The sequence below is a fragment of the Lissotriton vulgaris genome, chromosome 4_1, assembly GCF_964263255.1.
Source record: "Lissotriton vulgaris chromosome 4_1, aLisVul1.2, whole genome shotgun sequence".
Classification (NCBI taxonomy): domain Eukaryota; kingdom Metazoa; phylum Chordata; class Amphibia; order Caudata; family Salamandridae; genus Lissotriton; species Lissotriton vulgaris.
The window spans coordinates 2,015,081,629-2,015,103,822 of NC_141691.1; the positions used below are offsets into that span (position 1 = coordinate 2,015,081,629).

General features: G+C 43.5%; 1 protein-coding gene across 6 annotated transcripts in view; it reads right to left on the reverse strand.

Moving 5' to 3' along the window:
- Positions 1–10,672: 10,672 nt before the first annotated feature.
- The window catches only part of LOC147724882 (alanine aminotransferase 2), a 1,140,553-nt gene continuing 1,129,031 nt past the window's right edge, over positions 10,673–22,194 (reverse strand). For all 6 annotated transcript variants that reach the window (XM_086966412.1, XM_086966408.1, XM_086966411.1 and 3 more), the window contains one exon: positions 10,673–13,687. In XM_086966412.1, the coding sequence (XP_086822538.1) occupies positions 13,597–13,687 (91 nt within the window). In that variant the 3' untranslated portion in view covers positions 10,673–13,596. The remainder of the gene's footprint in view (positions 13,688–22,194) is intronic.

Sequence of the window (22,194 nt, forward strand, 5' to 3'; positions counted from 1 at the left end):
TGGGAGTTTTTAAATTATTTGTAATAAATGTTTTTCAGGACTTTCAGTTAGTTGGGGTTTTACCGGTTTCCCACCCAAACTATCTCTTCATAGGATTTTTCTATGATTCTGGCGAGTTCAAATGGTTGTTCTGCTATATCTGTTTCCTTCAATTTCTGGCGGCTCGCACAGATGCTGCTTCACCTTTTATGTTGGCTAGTAATATAGCCGAGACCAGCTTGAAGTCTTTCAGTAATTTCATACCCAGAGTTAAAGCAGGTTCTGGACCGTATTCATTTTGAATCTGTCTTAGTACATCTGGTATCACCGCCGAGATGGGACACCATGTGTTTTTGTGTAGATGGAAGCAAAGACTGTGCCCCAAATGTCACAGTCCTCCACATGTGGTGCGATCCCCATCGGGAGGCAGATAGTCAGAATTCTGTGTTTTTCAATAGGAGTAGTATCTGGAAATACAGACTCTATTTGAGTAATCTTTTGTGCTAACCAGAATGGAATTTGTTCCCGTTTTATGGGTACCTTACCAAGACATGATTGTATGTTCTGTGGTGTGATTTTGTTTATATTCCCCTGGTGAGGGGTCTGCTGTGGAATGTTAATTGTCGGTTGGACTATTGAAGTCCGCATGACATATTGGACTAATTGTCTATGTATTTTAATTAAGAGTTTTAGCTGAGCTAAAAGTTCAGGAACTGACATTTTATCAATGTCTGGATGTGGTGTGTAGCTGGCTAGAACCGGCCACGTTGCTCCTGGTCTACCTAGTGGACCGAGCCTGGTGATGTGATCATTATGTTTTAGGGCGCCTTTAAACCAGAGCAGGTGCTCTTGGTATTTTAGTGGGATTTCAATCTCCTCGAAAGGAGTGTATTTATCCGGAGGTTCCTCTATTTTGTATTAGTGGAAATCTTTTGTCGTAGCATGTGCTGCTGGAAAATGTATCCATGAATAGAATACCTCTGTCTGCCGATATTCATGTGCCTCTATCACCTCTTGGTGTCAGTCCATTTTCTATAAGTTTTAGAGTTATAGTTCTTCTTACATTGACCGGAATGAGTATTGCATCCGGTTCAGTTTCATGGAGACTTGCGTCTTCCTCTAAGAGTCGAGCTGCTACTCTTGCTCGCTCACTTTCTTCGTCACTTTCTGCCATTTAACTGACTGAAAGTTTTCTGTTGCAGATCGAGTTTCAAGGAAACAAAGATTAGGTGCACAATATTTTGGAACACTGTATCCTTCAACGTTGATCAAACCAAAAACTAATACATAGGATTCTCATCCTACTAAGTTCCGGCGGATATTAACCTTTCACCCACACCAGACGTCTATTGGAGTTTTTACGGGGAAAGGGTTCTGTGTGAAAAAGCACGACTGATTTACTCTAGTGTCTTGCGTTAGATTATCGCCTTACCAAACGTTGGGCGCCATGTAGTGTAGTTCCTATTTTCCCAATAGGCTCTGCACACTGGAATAACAAACAGCAGTGTAGACGTAGGACTGAGGTCAACTAGGCCTGTACTGACTATGTTAAACTTAATTTAGGTTTGCGCCAGCTAGCTCAGAGGTCACTGGAAACTTTCCTGAATGAATAGGGAGGGACAACCTCTCCTGGCTCAGACAAGAAGGGATTCAGTTTCCGACAACCGCATAAACATGACAACTTTGCTCCCTCAGAATAAGAGTGTATCTCTAGAGTTGTGTGAAAACAATAGACTGCTATTTCACTCAGTCATCAGTGCATACTTAGTTTCACCAGAGTGCAGAGAAATAGAGAGACGGGGGGTTTCAATAATAAGGTGTTATTTATTGAGCAGTCTTCTTTCTCATGCAAGAGAAGTGAATTGCCGCAATTGCAATAGTTAAAGTAAAGTAAAGTGCGTACAGTAAAAGTAGTATTATGAAATAATACTGTAAAAGCATTGATATGGTTTCTTAGCCATATGATACTTTAAAATTGGATAAAATATATACATACATAAATACATTGACTAACGTACTCAACTGGTGCTTCTAACTAAGCCTACCCCCGTGTACCTGACCTAAGCCTAATACATGGGAAGGGATGCGTAAGTAGCAGTTTAAGTTAAGTTAGTTAAGATTATTTTGCCAAGAATCTGCATCAAGAATTCTCTCAAGGGTTTAGTCAGCTCCGTGGTAATAGAATGTGGGAGGTCTGGTATCTCTTTCCTCAGGACTCGATATTCCAGCAACCTGAAAGGGTAGGCTGGAAACACCGGAGCTGGATTTTCTCGGCTGGAGAAAAAGGCAGCGTCTCTCTCAGTGCGTCAAACAGGAGGGGCGGCTTCCGTGGGCACTCGCATCAGCTGGGCTCTCGGGCAAGTAGATGGCCACTCCACCGTGTGTTTGCTTAAGGCAACTGTTGGTATTTTATACCTAGAAGGTGCCGGGTTTGACGTAAGGTTGGACATAGACGTCACTAAGCACTAAGAGTTCTTTCTGGACTTCAGGAGTTCTTGTTCAAATCAAAACAAAAGCAGGGGGGTTTTCCCGGGCTGCTGGAGGCTTGGTTTGTTTAAAGAACGCGTTGTGCTTTCTAGGAGTCGATGGAAGTAGCCGTGCCGTGCTGTGCTTTGGATTGCATGGGCTATTACTGAATATGAATCTGATTCTTATGCCTGTATCAGGATATTATTGATTATAACCTCACAAGGGCATAATTCGGGAATGTAGAATTAGGGTCCTAGATATGAACATGACAAGGGTATTGCCAGTGTTTACAGAGGCTCAGCAGGTCAGTCCTGGGGGCTATATGTTTGAATTACAGGGTTAGGGCAGTATAACTGTAGGATTGTATTCGGCGGCTGGCAGAGCTGCACTACAGTGCTGGCATCTTGCCTAGCTTCAAGCCAAGCCCCTCCGTAAGACATCCAATCAATCATGCATGTCAAATGGGGTTTCAGCCACCATCTTGATGATGCTATTGAGGTTGGGTACCTACATCCTTACCCCAAACAGGAGTTCATAAGGTGTTCAACCCCCCCCCCCCCCCCCCCAGGATTTTCTTGGCATTTTGTTAAGTGTTCTCTGGACCCCATATAGGTGATTGACCCCACTGCCACATAAACCTAATACCCTCACTGTTAAGGATTGATTTATATCCTGGTTCTTCCTCTCAACGACCGAATTTCCATCTGGATGGTAGGAGAGGAGTACCACAAGGCTACACCCAGACTTCCCATTGTCTTCCTGGTAAGCCCGACAGATAAACGCAGGACACTGGTCGAATGTAGTGTGCCAATTGCATATGTCCTGATAAAGACTCACAAATCCTCTATAACAGTTTGAGAGTCAGCCGAGCGCTGTTGCTTAACCCACCGGAATCTGGAGCATGAATCCACTGCCACCAAGATGTACTTGTAAGCCCCGCCTTAGTTTAATGGGCCACAGCGGTCCAGATAAACACAAGCCAAAGGCTTGTCTGAGATCAATAGAGGTGTCTGTGCTGGGCGTGCCACTGTGGAGCCTTTCATCTGTTGGCAGATACCACATTTAAGGACAAAGTCCTTTGTCTGTTTAGTAAAACCTGGCCACCAATAGCGCTGTATTATAGTGAAACTGTAGCAGTAATCCCTGCATTAGCTGATCCCAGACCCTCCTGTGCAGCTAGTATCAATCCCAAGCTGCGATCAGTGTTTGGTATTACTCTATCCCCCACTCCTGGAATCTGAGCATACGGAATGTTTTCTGCATCTAACTTGTGGGGTACTTGAGTGTAAAGCCTTTCAGCAGGGCTGAACTATTGCGTGTGGCATTGACAGCTATCATAGTTGTTCCGTCTATCCTCGTACTAGAGAGAGTTATTGCATCAATGGCAGCAGTACGATCTGTTGCCTTGGCGGCTATCTGCCATTGAATTCCCTTAAATGTGAAAGCCAACGCATTGATGACTCAATGTATGAATAACATCAGCCCGTAGAAGGCCTTCTTTCAGCTTTGCCACTTGTTCGTAAAGCATATTGTGCTTTACTGTGCAACATTTGGAATCCCATTCTGTCACTAATAATGTACATATTCAGTATAGGACTGGACAAAGCAAAATGAATCACACAATTAGTGTGGATAATTCTTGATCCATATTTTGAAGTGCCAGTAATAATGTTTTTAGTTCTGCCAGCTGCACCCTTCAGACCCCTAGGAACTGGGTGGGTGTTTTCCCAGGACAGAACTTTCCGTCATGCATGCAACCTTTTACAATTGTGCATGCTGCCAAATATTGCAGTTTCATTCCTATGGCAGGCTGGGCAGAACCATCTGCTCTCTTTTAGTACAGGACAAGTCCCCAGCTCATGGAAAAAAGCGACAGTCCTTCCTCTGAGGAAAAAACCCAATATCAGTATTGAAAAATTGGACAACCTCAGACCCATCTCCCTGCTTCCCTACTTTGCAAAAATTGCTGAGAAAGCTGTGAATAAACAGCTCTGAGCATTTGCTGAAACTAATCGACTTCTCCATCCCTCACAGTCGGGATTTCGAGCCCTTCACTCGACCGAGTCGGCCGTGCTGTCTTCAACAGAAGCCCTACGAAGATATGCTGATAAGGGCCAGACGGCGGCACTAATTCTCCTCGATCTCAGTGCCACTTTCGACACTGTAGCTCACCACACATTGCTGCAGTGTCTGAAAAAGGGAGGAGTAAGAGGAAAAGCCTGGGAATGGATGCAATCATTCCTAACAGATCGAACCTTCCAGGTCGCCCAGGGCCAGTTCAAGTCAAAGGAGAGAAAACTCAATCAGGGAGTGCCTCAGCCCCACTCTTTTTAATCTGTATGTGGCCCCAGTAGGAGGAATTACAGACACGTTTGGGGTTGAGATAGTATCGTATGCGGACGATACGCAATTGACTGTAACCCTAACGCAACCAGAGAAGCAAAGCGCCACCAATTTTGCGTCTTGTATGCAGAAGGTGGCACTATGGATGGCAGACAACTGCCTCCGCCTGAATGGTAATAAGACGGAGGTACTGATCATAGGCAAATCTCCATCAGTATGGACTTCAGCATGGTGGCCGGACGAACTGGGTGAACTGCCCACACCAAGCCATATAGTAAAGAACCTAGGGGTCTGGCTAGACAAAAAACCTTACGCTCTACCACCAGACCAAACAAGTGGCAGGAACCTGTTTTGGGATATTACGGGTCCTTAGGAAAACGCCCGTACCAGTACGCCAGACCATAGTCCATAGTCTGATAACATCTAGACTAGACTACGGGAACGTTCTGTATTTAGGAGCCAACGAAAAAAGTCTCTCCAGACTTCAACGAATACAAAACGCAGCGGCCCGTCTGATCCTACAACTACCCAGAAGAGCTTCATCAAAAATAGCTCTGAAAACCCTCCACTGGCTCCCAATTAGGGAACGGGTGACTTTCAAAGCCCTATGTATAGGACATCGCATTTTGCATGACAAAGGTCCAAGATACCTACAGGGGCTTCTGAAATGGTACGAACCCACCCGCCAACTGAGATCGTGTGGCACAGGGCAGGTACATGTCCCGAGGGCCAAGACTGCCAGAATGGGTGGTAAATCCTTCAGAAACAAGACGGCCAAGAAATAGAACCAGCTGCCAGTGGAACTGCGCACGGAACCATTGGAGACTAAATTCAGGAAAGACCTGAAAACAACGCTATTCCCCAACAACTAATATCGTAAGAAGTGACAGCAACGGACAACTACTATGAGCATTTACAGCGCGGGGACACACTTGCTAGTGTAACCAGGCGCTTTACAAAATACTAATAAATAAATAAATGATGCATTCATATCGATCTTGAGGCATAATTTCATTTGGCAGAAATGCTTGTGTTTGTAATGTAGAATCGAATCTGTAATCTAAATCTGTTGCAGTGAGAGAGTTAGCCCATTGAATCGATTGTGGATATAATGTTTTAGCATTTGATATGCTTGCTTTTTGAACGGCCTCTAGGGTCTGTACTGGGGTTACGACAAATACGAGTTTCCCCTGTGCTAGTGCTTGCTCTCTCTCTCTCACTACATCAGTCTGTACCGCTGTGAGTATCTTCTCAGTTGGTGCGAAACGCATTTCAGCGTTCGTGTACAAATAGGACTTGTATACAATAGGGACTGTATTGCCTTCATTTAAAGAGATATATTTGTAACCAGTTGGTCCAGCGACTACCTCAGATCACTAGGTTAGTTGTGTTAACAGATGCATGTAAATGTTTAGAAGCTATCATGTCAGCTTGTAAGGAACGCAGAATATCTGTATGTTCCTGTGTCCAATGATGTACTGAAAAATCAGGTTTAATTAAGTCGTAGTAAGGTTTCACCCTTTCTGCGTAATCCAAAATGTATGTCATGCCAAAATTCAAAAATCCTAAAATGGATTGTTATCTCTTCAGAGTCATTGGAGATTGGAGTTGTGCACATTTTTCTAAAAACTGTGCTGCCAGGCTTTTTCCTTCACTTGACAGCTCGTACCCTAAAAATAAGACACCTAGGTGGGCAATTTGATTTCTTTTTTTTATTGAATTTCTAACCCATGTAAGCAAACCCAAGTATTATGTTGTTCACTCTAGACAAGTGTTCCATTAATTCATCGTCTGTCCGATAGATGTCGTCTACATAGGGCAATGCCTCCTCATCAACATTTTAAAGTAGCTCTTTTACCTTGGCTGAAAACAGCCTGGGGTTATTCTTATACCCCTATGCTAATCAACAAAACTGGCATCGAGAACCTAGCACCGCAAATGCTGTCAAATATCTGCACCCAGATGCTACATTTTGGCAGAAAAATCCATTTAAGATATCTGGTGTTGTTTTGTATTTTTCAGTATGATGTTATTCATTAGTGCGGCACTATGTGCATTTTGTACTGCAAATGTTCTTGTGGATGCGTTTAAATGAGTATAACCTAAGACTAGACTGTATGAATTATCGGGTTTCATTCCGGGAAATAAGGGATTATTTAATGGTGAGGTGCAATTCTCTATCACACCCTAGCACTCAAGTTGATGTAGGGTCGCCCTGATATGTTTCTTTGCTTCAAACTGTATTGGGTATTATCTAAGTGGATGAGAAATTGATTTTAATGGGATTTCTTGATGACGTGACTCATCATCCCACTGAACATGATTGCGGTAAAGTGCAAAAGCTAGTGCTAACGCCCATTACTGCGCATATGAATTTGTAACGGATTCTGGTACGCGGTCAGAGAAAGCAGGTAAAATAACTTCTTCCCCCATTGGCAATCCACTAGGGAATCAGGTGTCCAATCCTTTTCGGTCAAAAAAAGGTCATAACTATAGGTCAGGTTCTCCCAAAAGAGACCCTTCACTTTCCTGGGTGTGTCTTCCTCCATTTGGACCGTATACAAATTGTGGGACACTTACCCTTTTATCAAGTGTTTCCACCGTGATATGCTCATTCAGCGCTACTACCACCAGATAATACATCAGGTTCTGGAGAGCTATTGTGACTTCTGCCTCGCTGCCCAGCATCGTCACTACCCATTCCCTGTTCCAAAGCAGAGTCCTCAGTAGCCTGGGCACTTCTAATTTTAATCCCTGCTACGGTCTTCTTTTTAAATTGAGGTTTAGGTGTCTTTTGTTTGGCTTCCTGTCCAATAATGTAGTCTTCAGTGCGATATGTCTCCCTTTTTGGCTTGACTCACTCTTCTTATCTGTGTTGTGACGGTCTGTGTCACTCTGAACGCTTTTTGGATGTCTCCTGAAAGGAAATGAGATGAACGTGTCTCAGTATCCAAATACCTGTCAGGCTTCCTAATAATGTCACCGTTTCTCAAGTTGTATTTTCTCTTGGTGTGATCCTGTTGAGTAGACCCACCCCATGACTATGTTTTGTTTTGTTTATTTTTTTGTTTATTATCCCATTTCTTCTTTGATGAATCGGATGCTTGCTTAGAGTTGTCCTTTTCAGAATTGCTCTTAACTATTGGTTTGCCAGGTCTGGCTCCCAGATTATCTCTACCAAGCGAAGCATCTGTATCTTTGATATTCTCGCCCCTGCAGACGTTGGCATATAGCCAACACTGCTGCCTCCCCTTTTATGTTACTTAAAATAATGGCTGAGACCCGGGAAAAATTTCCCATCAGTTTTATCCCCAGATCTAGGGCAGGCTCTGCCCCGTACTCATACTGATTCTGTTTCAGTACATCTAGTTTAAGTGCTATTGAAGGGGTAATATGTGTTCTGGTATAAATCGCAGCGAAGATTGTATCCCAAGTGACAATCTTCCATTGGGGGAGCCATCCCCATTGGCAAGCAAATTGTTAGTATTCTGTGTTTTCCCAGCTGGCCCATGTAGGGAAAAAAGTGCTTCAAGCTGTGATGTTTTCTGTGCTATCAAGAACGGGATTTTCTTCCAGGCGGTGGGAATCTTTCCCATAATGGCATTGAGTGTTTGTGGGCTAATACCGGTAAGTAGCCATGTGTGGTTGTGTAGCCGAAGCAGTGCTTGCAGGTTGAACTGTTAATGTTATCATTATGCATTGTGAAAGATTTCTTTACATTGTTACTAAATCTATGTAGAGTGTACGCATTCCTGCTGCTTATAAAGCAGCAATGTCTGGATGCGGTGTATTTGAAGATAAGATTGGCCAAGTTGCTCCTTCTCTTCTAGATGGACTGAGGGGCATATGTATCAAATACTCTATTTGCGATTCTCAAATAGCAATTTTTTGTGAATCGCTATTTGAGAATCGCAAACGAGATGTATTTAAAAATGTGCAAATAGTTAGCTATTTCTTGGCATTCCTTAGTTGCGATTAGCAAATAGCAAATTGCGAATCGCAATTAAGGAATAACTTCCCATTCATTCCTATGGGCCAGGAGGCCCATAGGAATGAATGGGAAGACATTCTCAATTTGCAATTCGCAATTAGAAAATTGCAAAATGAGAATAATTTCAAGGGTAAAAGGGAGTCATAAGGACACCCTGATGCACCCCTGAAATGAGCATGTGTATTGACTCCTTCACTATACTCACAGTGACACACCCTTCACACAAGGCTGCGCATAGAGATCCTTCATGTATTACATAAACAGCTCCCTCCATTTACAAACATATCTGCTTCGTTACAAGTGCACACTGATGCTATCCCTCCATCTTTTTGTAGATGTCCCTATACTCCTAGGTCCTGAAGGGACCCTACATTGCACAAAGGGTCGAAACGTCGTTGACTGTTTACAAAAGCAAATCAATAAAAACCAGCATCTATCATTGTATAAAGTGTGGTTGATACACTATACATTTTCCAATGGTCATTTTTAAGATACATAGGAAACCTTGTACATATGTCACCACTGTTTTAAGGTTCCAATGTTTTCCTGGGACACCACTCACTACTGTTCAACTATTGTTTCAATATCCTGTGTGTATTTTTGTTTCAATATTATATAAAGAACTGTTGAATTACAAATTTAAAGTGTGTTGGGCTTTTTCTCCTTTTGACATCATAATAACAAGTTGTGTTGCCATTCTGCATCATTTCATCAAAATTATGTTGCCACTAGTCCACAGGAGCCATTGTTTTTGTTAACAATTATAGTACCTTGGTTCCACGTGAGTAGGGTTCCCTTGTTTTTGTTCTCAACCACAAAGGTACCATCTCCACCCATTGGCGGTAGGCCATTTTGTAATGATTTCATAGTAACTGCCTGTCTGCAATTTTCTGAAATATTTAAGGATGCTACCTGCTCTTAAACATCCTTAGCTGCTTCTCCTTTAATGGACATTATGTGAAGAGAAAATTTATTTAATTGCCATAAATCCTTTGAAAATTTGGTTTGCCCAATGCTGGAACTTCTAATCCTCCAAGCTTGAGTAACCTACAACCAATACATAGGGTATACCTACTCAGCTGAGGTGGATGTATTTCCTTTCCCACTATGGATGTCTCCTATTTAAATGTTAGTAGGGGTCTCTGAGAAAGCATGGCTGAACTTATCAGATTGGCCGTTAAATAAGAACCCAACCACCATTGTCAGCACCATGTTGTGTAGTTCCTACTAATCCATAGGATCTGCACATTGTTTAAACAAACTTGGGGCTAAGACGGAGTCCCGACACACCTGCATGAGATGGTGGCCTACGAACCAGTTAGCTCAGAGGTCCACCGTAAGTTCCCCTAATCTACCAGGTAGCAAATGGTTTCTGGCAACCACTGAACATGACAACTCTGACCTCCTCAGGGATCGTGGAAACAGTGCAGAGCCTTTCGCTCAGTCACTCATGCTCACTTATTCTCAGAGAATATAATAGTGAATATAGGTGAATATGAAAAATTAGCTAGGAAAAACAACACAGACATTAGATGCAGGCAAGCTATAAAAAAGCCATTGGTGATATAAATTAAATAAAAGAGTAAGACAAGTATTGGGGTCAAGAACAGATGAATTCACATTTAAACTGTTAGCTAATCAAAATGAAAATGAAAACAAAAAACAAACGTAGCACTTGCATTCAACTGTTAAGTGATAGGCTTATTTCAAGCAACCTGATTGTGCTTACATGTTCACAGACAATACAACTTCACACTGGGCTGAGGTACAGGATATGCGAAAACGTTCACTCATATTCAATTCTGTAGATAGTGAAATAGTTAGATAATCAAAGAAATAAGCAAACCTTTTTATAACAATGCCAGAATAAAATAGAAAAAGCGCACCATGTTTGTATGATTCTTATTTAAATATATATCTTTATTTACTAAAATATGTTACTGTGATCTATAATATAATGCACAGGACATTGTACAATCAAATTGTGACAAGTGATGATCCTTGTGTATCGTAGCTGTAAATACATGGACAGTTTGACATTTGCTGGCTGTAGCATGTGCTATAATCATTCAGAACAGTACTTAAGCTTCGGATGGAAGACTTGAGCCCAAAGCATCACATTGCTTGCTCTCCACAAATAGAAATGAGTGGAGACTGAGGTTGAAAATGGCAGTACAAACCCTGGTGTTGCAGAGGGAGGGCGGGCGGGCTCATGTGAAGCGCTACCTCATGGACACAAGCCACGGGGTTGATCTACTGCTCATTAAAAGTCTTTAATTCAAAGGAGGAGAGAGAACAGCAAGATAAAAACAAGAGATGTGAATAATTGACTTTTCTTCACATTGATATCAGTCCCGAATGTTAGGGCTGACCTGAATCCAAGTTGGCCTCCCAAACCCAAACCAACAGCAGCAGCATCATCACGGCACAGAGATCCCGCATGGTCCAGGATAATGGCATGCTCAAGGATGGAGGGATATATTATGGCTCTCTTGGATGGCCATCATGGCACAGAGGTCCAGGGTGATAAATAATGGCATGTCCAATAATACATACTGGTTTTCTTGGCTGGCCATCTGAGACCGACTAAGGCACTAGTGATTATTTGGGAGTTTAAAAGGCTGGATGAAGTTGTAAAAGAAATTCAAGGTTTTGAACCTTGGCTTCACACTAGGAGTTAGAAAATGGAGGCATTCAACGAGGAAGGACGAGAGGGACCTTTAAAGGCATGTCAATAAGTTATTAAAGATTAATGTTCAGTTCTTGCAACGGTAAGCGGGAACCCCCAGTGACATCGCACTCTATTGGCTTTGAAGGATACCACTGTCTCAGTAGATTAAAAGAGCTCCATCCTGGCATGTCAGTAGATGGTTGCATTGGCAGATTAAGTAGGGTGCCATGACCCAATACCATGTAAATATAGCTCTATTGTTACTGTTGAGTGGCTATTGGTTCGTGAATATTTTAATTAACCATGTTGTTCATATATCAGCCACCTATGTGTGACAACATGGACACTACGTATGCAGAGAAAGCAGTGATGTTGAGTGCCAGAGAGCCTGGGCCCTTTCCAAGATTGGTCCTCTGGGAGCTCTGTCTAGATCCAAATATTGGTGTCAAGACAATGATACAAATACTAGACTGGCAAAAACAACTGGGACGTCCACCCATCAACTCATAAAATGAGGCATTTACCACTATATTTCTATGTAAGGTAATCAATAGCCACATTGTTTCTTGCCTTCCTGAGACATGCCCTAAACTGGCCAACCAAAAACGATCTTGTAGGAAGGAGCTTAGCAGTGCCCTTCCAGCAAGTAATACACAGTTGACATACTTTCTCTGACATGGCTGGTGAAGAGTTTGCAGCGGTGAAGGATAATCACTGAAAACTCAGCAAGAGAACAACTCTTTGAGATAGTCCATGAAAGATATCCCATAAAGCAGCACAGCATGATACCCATCACCCACCGCTACAAAAGTGACAATGCGCACCCTCACACGACTGCTGAACTCCCAGCATTGATGGCACTGAGGTACAGGTTCCCCTAAACCACTTAGTGTCTCGGTCTGAGAATGCTCTGAATTACAATATTACAATACAAATGCACCATCTGAACCCCTCGGTTGTTCCTGTGCCTTGGAACCCGACAATATGGGAGAATAATAACAGAATAACAGCAGACAGCAGATTTTCATGTTGCCATCTCAGTAGCTATATTCCCTGTGACAAACATATGCATCATCTATATTACATTAGTAATTTCACTACTCACATAATCACAGAGATGGAGGAGAAAAAAATATAAGAATCCTTTGTGGGCCCTGGAGATCTGCAAACAAAAGAGTATTGGTGCATTGCTGAAGGTCTCCAAAGAAAGACAAGAACCATAAGTGAGTAATGACTTTCCAAGTGATAGACCACTGGGAAGGTAGGTGAACACTGCCTAGGAGAGAGAACCCAGAAACAGAAGGGGATCATCTGGGCTGCATCATTCAGGGGATACAGGCACACTGGTGAAGGTCTCAAAGGGGAGCTGCAGGAGTAATGGGCTCCCAGAGATGCCCGCTCTAAAGGAAACAGGCTGAGTGCCATCAGAGTTCTCTGGCTAGTGAACAATGTAGGAGCATTGTGCGTTTAGTAAGTTCCACCAATGACAGGTCACAGGTGACTACAATTAGGAACAAAATCATAATCATGGGATGCTTCTTGGGATTGCACCAACTAGATGATGCAAGTGCACCACCAACCACCACCAATAAAGATGCACATAAGTGAGTACTGAGTGTTCAGTCAATGCACCACGAAAGGTTACAGGCACACAGGCAAAGTGCATATGCGTAGGTGGGGTCAAGAGAGAAATGCTGCAGGTCACTTTGCAGATCACGGAAGCCATGTTCAGGACATAACAAAGTGACAACCTATGGGTTTTTTATTGTTTCCAACATTGGCACAGCTGACGGCGTCACAACTGAACTATAGATGCCCACGTAGAAAGGCATCACAGGCACGTAGGGGTTAAGGCTTCAAATGACCAAGATACGCATAGACAGCACACAAACAAACTAGTCAGATGAAGAAAGCAGCTTTAAGGGAAAACCATGGCGGATGGCCATTTTCAATGGCCAGTGAGTTCATCCCATTGGTTTGTTCCGTTGTCATCTCCATCATCTCTCCTTAAACAAGCTAAGCCCCGCCCAGTGTGCAGACTGGCCCTGCACTGTGTGCCACCTGCTGATCATGCATTGATTTGGTTGATTTCCTAATCATGTCAAGCTCTGAATCAAGTCCCAGCGCTGGGAGATGGGCTCCCTTAGGAATATTCCTGAGTGAATTTGGCATGGAAGTCCTTTAGCTTCTCCAGGAGGGTTTTCAGCTTCTCCTTGGGTGGGAGGATGGTCATCCTGGTGGGAGATAGAACATGGGGAAGACTAAGAAACACATTTACTCCAGTACACCAAAAGATAAGACAAAGACATTAAGAACTAGAGAAAGCACTAGACGAAGAAAAGGCAAAGGAAAAAAAAGAAAGTGGAAAGGAAGGGAAGGGAAAAATAAGACCACAGTACAACATGGTCCAAATATGTAAGAGGCGGTGGATAAGAGAAGGTAACATGAAGGGTAAAGAATAAGGGAACATAAGGGCTGGAGTGAAAAAAATAGGAAAAACATATTGAATGATGAAAGTGTAGGAAAGGGTCGAAAAAGGAAAAGTTACTTACCTGTAATCCTAGTTCTCAATCATAAAAGCCTTCACTGGGCAATAACCCCTAAGGGCCAGATTATGAGTTTGGAGGTCCACGGACTGCCCGAATCCCGGTGGCGTGGCGGTCCAGCCACCACCCCACTTGCGGCCTGACTGCCCCATTAGAAGATGGGCAGTCAGACCGCAATTGCGCGACTGCCAGGGACCAGTGATCCCTGGCAGTGGCGCGGTGGTCTTGAAGCCACAATATGCTTTGCGGGACTACCGCTGTCCCGTCAAACATATTATGAGTTACCTCTCCACCACGGTTTTCATAAGCAAACATCAAACATGGTCCAAATATGTAAGAGGCGGTGGATAAGAGAAGGTAACATGAAGGGTAAGAATAAGGGAACATAAGGGCTGGAGTGAAAAAAAATATAGGAAAAACATATTGAATGATGAAAGTGTAGGAAAGGGTCGAAAAAGGAAAAGTTACTTACCTGTAATCCTAGTTCTCAATCATAAAAGCCTTCACTGAGTAATAACCCCTAAGGGCCAGATTATGAGTTTGGAGGTCCACGGACTGCCCGAATCCCGGTGGCGTGGCGGTCCAGCCACCACCCCACTTGCGGCCTGACTGCCCCATTACAAGATGGGCAGTCAGACCGCAATTGCACGACTGCCAGGGACCAGTGAGGTAGCATTTGCAAGAGGCTTAAAAGGACAGTACTCAGAGTTTCGATGGCACCACTGTCCCATAATGGCAGTAATATCAGTGTGCTCAGCGTTCATGAATATTAATAGAAATCTGAGGATGAAGAGCAAGAGAAAAGACAAAGTGAGAGGGGGTAGGCAGAAAAGGAAAGTGCAAGAAAGAGGAAGGGTGGGGAGGAAAATAAAAACATAATTACATCAAAATACAAGCAAAGAAAAAAGAGATAGAGGACAAGTTAAAAAGAAAGCAAGGAAAAAAGAAAATCAAAGAACACAACTATAGAAAGAGACCGGCAAAGCAGCAAAAAAAGAAGAGCAAATGAAAGAGAAAGAAGATTAGAAAAGGCACAATGAGAACAGAATTTGAAGAAAGAGTGCAAGAAAGTACAACAAGCATTAGCATAGCCTATAGGTCTCACATTTGGGACCTTAGAAGTGTGTAGCCATGCAGCACATTACCCTGGGTACTGTGCCGCCAGGGATTGAAATTTACCAGCGGGAACAGGGCAGCTTTCTCTTTTTTTTTTTTTTTTTTAAGTCCGCCAACGGAAGACTCATTTTGGCAGGCATTACTGACAGAGTTATTATCAAGTCCCAACACAAAGGTTACAGTATGGGTGTTGATTAGGCAAATTAACTCTGACCTGGATGTAAAATTTCCCAGAAGAGAGCACTGTGTCCCAAGAAATTGAAGGCTGAATGTGATTTCAACAAGAAGTAATTACATTTGGTGGCAATCCTAAAATGCACGTTATATAGTTTGCAGATGATTATGAAAGGACTTGTGCATGTGTTAAATTAAATAGGGTAGCAGAAGATAAAGTTCAAAGTCTTTCATAACTAAGATGGGAGTGTATTTTGGGAACTTAGATTGTCAACACAAAGCCGGTGCAAAAGTGAAAACATTGGTAACAACAGCACACAGTACATAACAAAGATAAGCACACACCATCCTTTGGTTAGATTCACTCTTAAACAGGTTCTACATGCAAGACAGGATCAGAATAGGTGCAGAATGTACTGCTTCCCACGCCAGGTCAGAGGACAATGGACGGCGCAGTGAGTGCTGCTAATAACGGAAGTCACAAGGGCCAATTAGGCATCCTATCCACTCCATGGAATCATGGGGGCTGTGGTACGTACTGGTATGTGACACACATGCGGATTGCATCATGTTCTCGCAATGATCGATTAGCAATGCAGTCTGCATAAAGGATGCACCACAGTTATGCAAGGAACGTCTGAAATCACAGTCAAAGCGAGCTTCTGTGGCGTTTACACAAATAGGGATTACAGGCCAAGAAAACAGTCAATGATGCTCCCACAATTGGTATTAAACATCATTAGTATGATCTAGAAAGTATCCATGGGCAAGGTAGTATGCAGACAAAAAGATAAGCGATAAAAAGAGCAGCAAAAGCCACACAAAAAAATCTGTTAATGCTAAACAAGGTAAGCGCAAAGCGAGTTGTCAGAAATGAAAATGAGCAGCGGAAAGCCACAAATAAAAAAGAAGAAGAATGTCACAGAGTATCATAAAGAACAATAAGAGTAAGAGCGCCTGTAACAGGGAGGTCACACAGGACCAAAAGAAGGAACTAATAAACATATTCACCAAACAAAAGCAGGCATTTACGAAGGGTAGTAACAGAAACCAGTGAAAAAGATGGGAGGTGGTCGAAGTTCACATTTTAAGTACAGCATGTCTTAAAGAGACAGTGCATGCACTGCCTAGGTGAGATCTATAAATGAAGAAAACTTCAAAGTAAGTAAAGAAGGATAGGATAATAGTAAAGTATGAAGAGGCAACGAAGGAATGAAGGTTAAAAAAGTACAGGGAACTGTGGAAAGATATTGAGAAAGGGACAACAGTAGAAAAAGAACAGAGGGAAGGAAAAAAAGAAGAGGGGTATTTTGATTTAAAGGGAAGTCAAAAATGAGATAAAGAGGACAAAAAAAAGATGAAAAGAAAGAAAGTGAGAAAATGAAAGACCAGTAGACTTATGAAAGAAGGAGCTAAGAGAAGATGAATAGAGGCTAATAGAAAATTATGATGAAAGAAAGATGGGCGGATTAGAAGAAATCAAAGTACAATAAAAGCACAGACTCCGATGAAACACACATAATTACAAATGCTTATGATCAAACATGAATGTAAACTCATAAGATGTAGGAGTGCGCAAAGTCTTTATTATAGAAACTAATGGCAATATATATGAAACTTCCATTTTGCATTTCCTAAATGGTTGATCCTAAGAAATTGCTATTTAGGAAATGCAAAATGGAATGTACGAATATTGCGATTTCCTAATAGCGATTCCTACAGAGTCAGAATCGCTTTTAGGAAATCGCTTTTAGGAAATTCTAAACTATATGTTCCTATGGGCCCACTGAAAGGAATGGTTTTGCATTTCCAAATATGCGATTTACTAGTTAGAGATCGCAAATTTGGAAATGCAAAACCAAGAGTGCCTATGGGTTTAAGGCCCTCCTTAATGCACCCCAAAAGAAGTGGTGCACATATGCCCTAGGGGCAAGTGTGCACTCTATAGCACTACCAAAACTGCAGTTTTGTGTGCCTTTTCCTAAGTTGCACGTTTGTCATTGACTTGGAGTCGATGGTAACAGCATTTTCTAAATGTCCATTTTGCATTTAGGAAATGCTTTCTACATGTGCTTAGGCAATCGCAAATAGGAAATACATAATTGCGATATCTTATTTAGGGAATCACAAAATGTGATTCCTACTATGAAGAAATAGCATTTTGCTACTGAAATTATGCCTTTGTATATATTGAAAGGAAGTATTGCATTTCATAACGGACCGAAATTAAGATTCAGTCAGTTAAGAATTGCAATTTCCTTTCTTACAGATGCCCTAAGTTATGTAAAAATTCTCAATTATACAAATACTTTTGTGGTTTTTACAGTCTGGCCAGACAACGCAGCTGTCCTCAGAAAATGTTTGTGAACATCACTAGAGAGGCAGTCATTAACCTAAATGGATGTTTTGGTCTGAGATGACAGTGCAATTGTCACGTGATCTTTTAACCTACACTAATAATAATTTACAGTTCTTTGCTTTCACACAAATATATATTTATTTCCATGCTATTTAATCGCAATACTTAACATTATGTATATTTGTGTAAAGGCAGGCCTACTGGCATTGCCAAAGCTTGTATAGTTTGTGATACTTCTTGCTTTGCCTTCGACCTTGCTCATGCATTTTTTCCCTCACATCTGCTGGTATGCTGCAACATGTTTTTGTGAGTGATAATATTGTGCTCAACTGAATATGCCACTCTCTAGCAGGTTTGTTGTGAAGTGAGAGGTGCACTGTGCTTGCTAGGTTTTTAGGTCTCGCCTAGGGACGCAGCAAATGCGCTGCTGGCTTGGCGAGATCTATTCTTGATTTTTCCTTCCGAAGGGGTTGATGTGCACTCGTATGGAGGACAGGAGATGTGAACGCGCACAGCGTCTCTTTTGCTCACGGCATTCACTTTTGTTGCGTCTGTTGATCACCACTGCTTTATGGCCTGTTTACTTTCTTCACTAAAACAGGAGCGAAAGGAAAAAGAAGCCTGAATGCATTGAAAACTTTACATCAATGTTTTTGTTTTACCAACGTGTTATCGGTCTGTCGTAAAGTGGACCCACGGCCACAACACTGACAGAAATGCACCAAATTACAAGTCCTGCTGTCTGGTTTCAAATGCTCATGTTTAAAATGCAATTTACAAAAACGTGCACGTGTCTGTTCCACTGAAGCTCAGGAAGTGTGTGTTATAGCTGTATTTGAAGCCCGCAAACCTTTCAGAGGTGAGAACAAAGCACACACAAGAGAAGGAAGGAACATGTACTCCCACCTCAAACAAACAATAAGCAGTGTGGCTCCTGCAGCTGAACACCCGCCTTGTGAGCGATACACGGGGATTCCAGCCGCTACCTTCCCCAGCTGTCTGCAGTGCAGACACTGCAGCAGCCAGGTCAGCGGACTGGTGGGACATGTGCATGTGTTATCGTTGTCCTGATGGCTGGCTGTACTGATCTGCAAGTGCACCGTCATGTTGGTGTCAGTCTGGGAGCCGGATTCAAAGTGAGGAGGAGGTCCGAGGCGACTGGGTGGAGCATGCGAGGCAGGCACAAGGTGGCTGTCAGACCTGCAACCCGAGAACACTCTACTCTTGTTTGGGTAGGACAGTACTAAACTCATTTGTTGTTGTGTTCTCGGAATCTGCAGTCCTCTTTAATACTCGCTACTTCTGTCGGCATTACCATCATGAAAACTTGCTGACACTCTCTGAATGCTTTTGATTGGTTATTTATTTATTTATTATTTATTTATAGTATTTCTAAAGCGCTCTGCAACCCTACGGGCATCCTGGCGCTGCATGAATATAGTTGAAAACGCTGTACATCCTGAGTAGAAGGTGGTCCTTTGTTTCCTTTGTTTTTTGTATCTTCCACTAAATCTGACTGACCCGGTTACGAACGATTGGCCCTCTGTGTACTCATTGCCATCCCTTATTGAGTCACCCCCCTTTAGCCCCCAGAGAACCACCATCGTTGGCACCATTGTGAGAAAAGTCGAGGCACCTGCTGATGGTCAAAGCTGAGAGGTCAATAACAGGATGGGCATGTAATCTAAGCTCTCCAATCAGCCTCCTGACCCTACCCGAGCACCTCATTCGCCAACATGGAAAGACCCCCACAGCTCCTATTCTGACACCAAACCTTACCCTAAATGCTCCAAAGCACCTAAAAGCCCTTCAGTTTGGGTGTAAACGTCGCCAGCCCCTTGCTGCAGATGCAAACTTGGCGGCTATTGCATTGCAAACGTTTTTTTTCATAGTCAAAATAAATGCCAGCATCTTTTCTGCTTGATTCCTCAGAATGCCCTGGCCACTGCCAGAATATTTTATTTTGTTTATTGCAGGAGTTACTTTTCAGTAAATCACTTTGGTGACATTAGGGGTTCTTAACTTCCCTGGTGAATGCAAGTTTATGTTGTCTGAAATATACCCTGAGCAACTACTTTGTGGACGTTCGGTTCAGACACTTTTGGGTTTTCCTGCATTGGCCATCTCTGTGCTCTTTCTTGGAGTGAATTTGCAAAGGAGTTGTAGTAACGACGACACTACAGGGACAACTGTCAGTGCAGGGGGTGCGTGCATTTGATGTAATCCATTTGGATCACGGGAAGGGGCTGTCTACCAGAGCGCCGTTTCACATCTTCCGCGGTGTCTGCGTTTCTCTTCTGCGTTGCCCCCTGCGAATGAAAGCAGCACACTGCCAAGCAGGTGCGATTCCCACTATAGCGGGCACTGCCGCGTGCAGTGCGCTACTTGTCTGCCATCGCACTTCGAAGCCTTGTCAAGAGGCCGAACCGTTATTAAAATACAAACACAAGCCTACCACAATGCGTTGTTTAGAACAGGCCAGCTCTAACCTGTCAGGTACTGGAACGAATATCGGCTTTATGTTTATATGCCATTATACAGGGGACAGTATATCTAGTGAGAAGACACCTTGGTACACAGTGTGCTCCGGTGACGACGTTTGAACCTGAGGAGACGGAGGGACACACCGAGAAGTGCCCTAGCTCTCTCATTGAAAGTAAACGGCCGCAAAAAGAGACTTCCCACAGCACGTGCAGTCAACGCATGCACCCAGGACCTGCCTACTTTAAGCATTGACTCTTCTGATGGCCGTCTGTCTGTCGTGCGGCGCCCCTTCTCGTTTTCGGCAGGAGGTTTATATAGATCCTGAAGGAGGTAGTTTTTAGGTTTCGGTTTGAACTTAAAATATTGTGTTGGAAGGTTGTAAGTGGCGAATACATAAACAAGCATTTCCAATGCAACATGTCTCGCATTTACACGAGTTTGAGCTGTTGGCACTGTAAATGACACTGCCTTTTATGTAAGTTTTGATTTCTGAAACATAAATAAAACGCATTACCATTTACAATGCCAATAGCTTAAACTTGAGTGAATGCGAGACCTATTGCATTGCAAATGCTTATTATTAAAAGTTTGAAACTAGGTGGATGACTGACAATCCCACGCCAAGTTATTACACTTGCATAAAACATAGGTATGCTTACGACAATGCCAAACGCACAAGTTACTACTTGTGTAACGATATATCTGTAAGAGACATTAGTTAGTGATAGATTCCTTACCTTAGAATATCCCCAGGCGTCAGACTGGATCCGGAAATTTTTGCGTAGCAATACACCTGCGCGCTGGTAGGCGTCGTCTGCGGCTCCGCGTCCGTCGTCGGCGTCGTGAGCGCCGGGATGACGTCATCGGAGTATATAGACGGCGCCCATGCGCGCTGACGTCAGTTCTGATAACACAGCTTTTCCGCGCCAGATACGCAGAGCCATGATAGAACTAACACTGGTGCCATTGAAACTAGGGCCCTGAAAGGGGATGACCTTAACCCTAAATATCGGTTCGCAGAACGGGGAGGATGGGAGGGCGGTAAGGAATCTATCACTAACTAATGTCTCTTACAGATATATCGTTACACAAGTAGTAACTTGTGCATCTGAAAGAGACACGTTAGTGATAGATTCCTTACCTTAGAATAGATACCCCAGCAATACCAACCCCGGTGGTGGGTCTGCGAACCAATATCACACCAGAAAGTCCTGGAGGACGGAACGGCCAAAGAAGCCATCCCTCCGGACTTGACTGTCCAGGCAGTAGTGTCTTGCGAACGTGTGCAGCGAGGCCCACGTGGCTGCCTGACAGATGTCCTGCAGGGGGACACCGCGGCCCAGGGCAGTTGTCGTTGCCGTGGCCCGAGTGGAGTGAGCCCGCAATCCAGCCGGGGGCTCCTTCCTCGCCATGGAGTAGCATGCTTGGATGCACAAGATGATCCACCTGGAGATGGTCCTCTTGTGTACAGCCTTTCCCTTCTTCGCGCCCACGTAACCAACGAAGAGTTGGTCATCCACCCGGAATTGGCGAGTGCGGTCCAGGTAGTAGGAGAGCGCACGTTTTGGATCCAGACGGTGGAGCCTCTCTTCCTCTTTCGAGGGATGCGGAGGCGGAAAGAAGGTGGGCAAGGTGATGGACTGCCCGATGTGGAAGGCCGTGACAACCTTGGGCAGAAAGGAAGGTCGTGTACGCAACACCACCTTATCAGGATGAACAGACAGGAAAGGCGGAGAAGAAGAAAGAGCCTGGAGCTCACTCACCCTCCTGGCAGAGGTGATGGCAACCAGGAAGGCCGTCTTCAGCGTAAGGAGACAAAGAGGACAGTTATGAAGTGGCTCAAAGGGAGCACACATCAGATAGGTGAGAACAAGGTTCAAGTCCCACTGGGGCATCACGAAGGGAACAGGAGGGAACATGTGTGTGATGCCCTTCAGAAATCTACTCACTATAGGGGACTTGAACAAAGAAGGCTGATCTGGTAGCCTCAAGAAGGCAGAAAGAGCAGAAAGGTACCCTTTAAGAGTGCCCAGAGCAGAGCCCTGCTGGGCAAGGGAAAGAA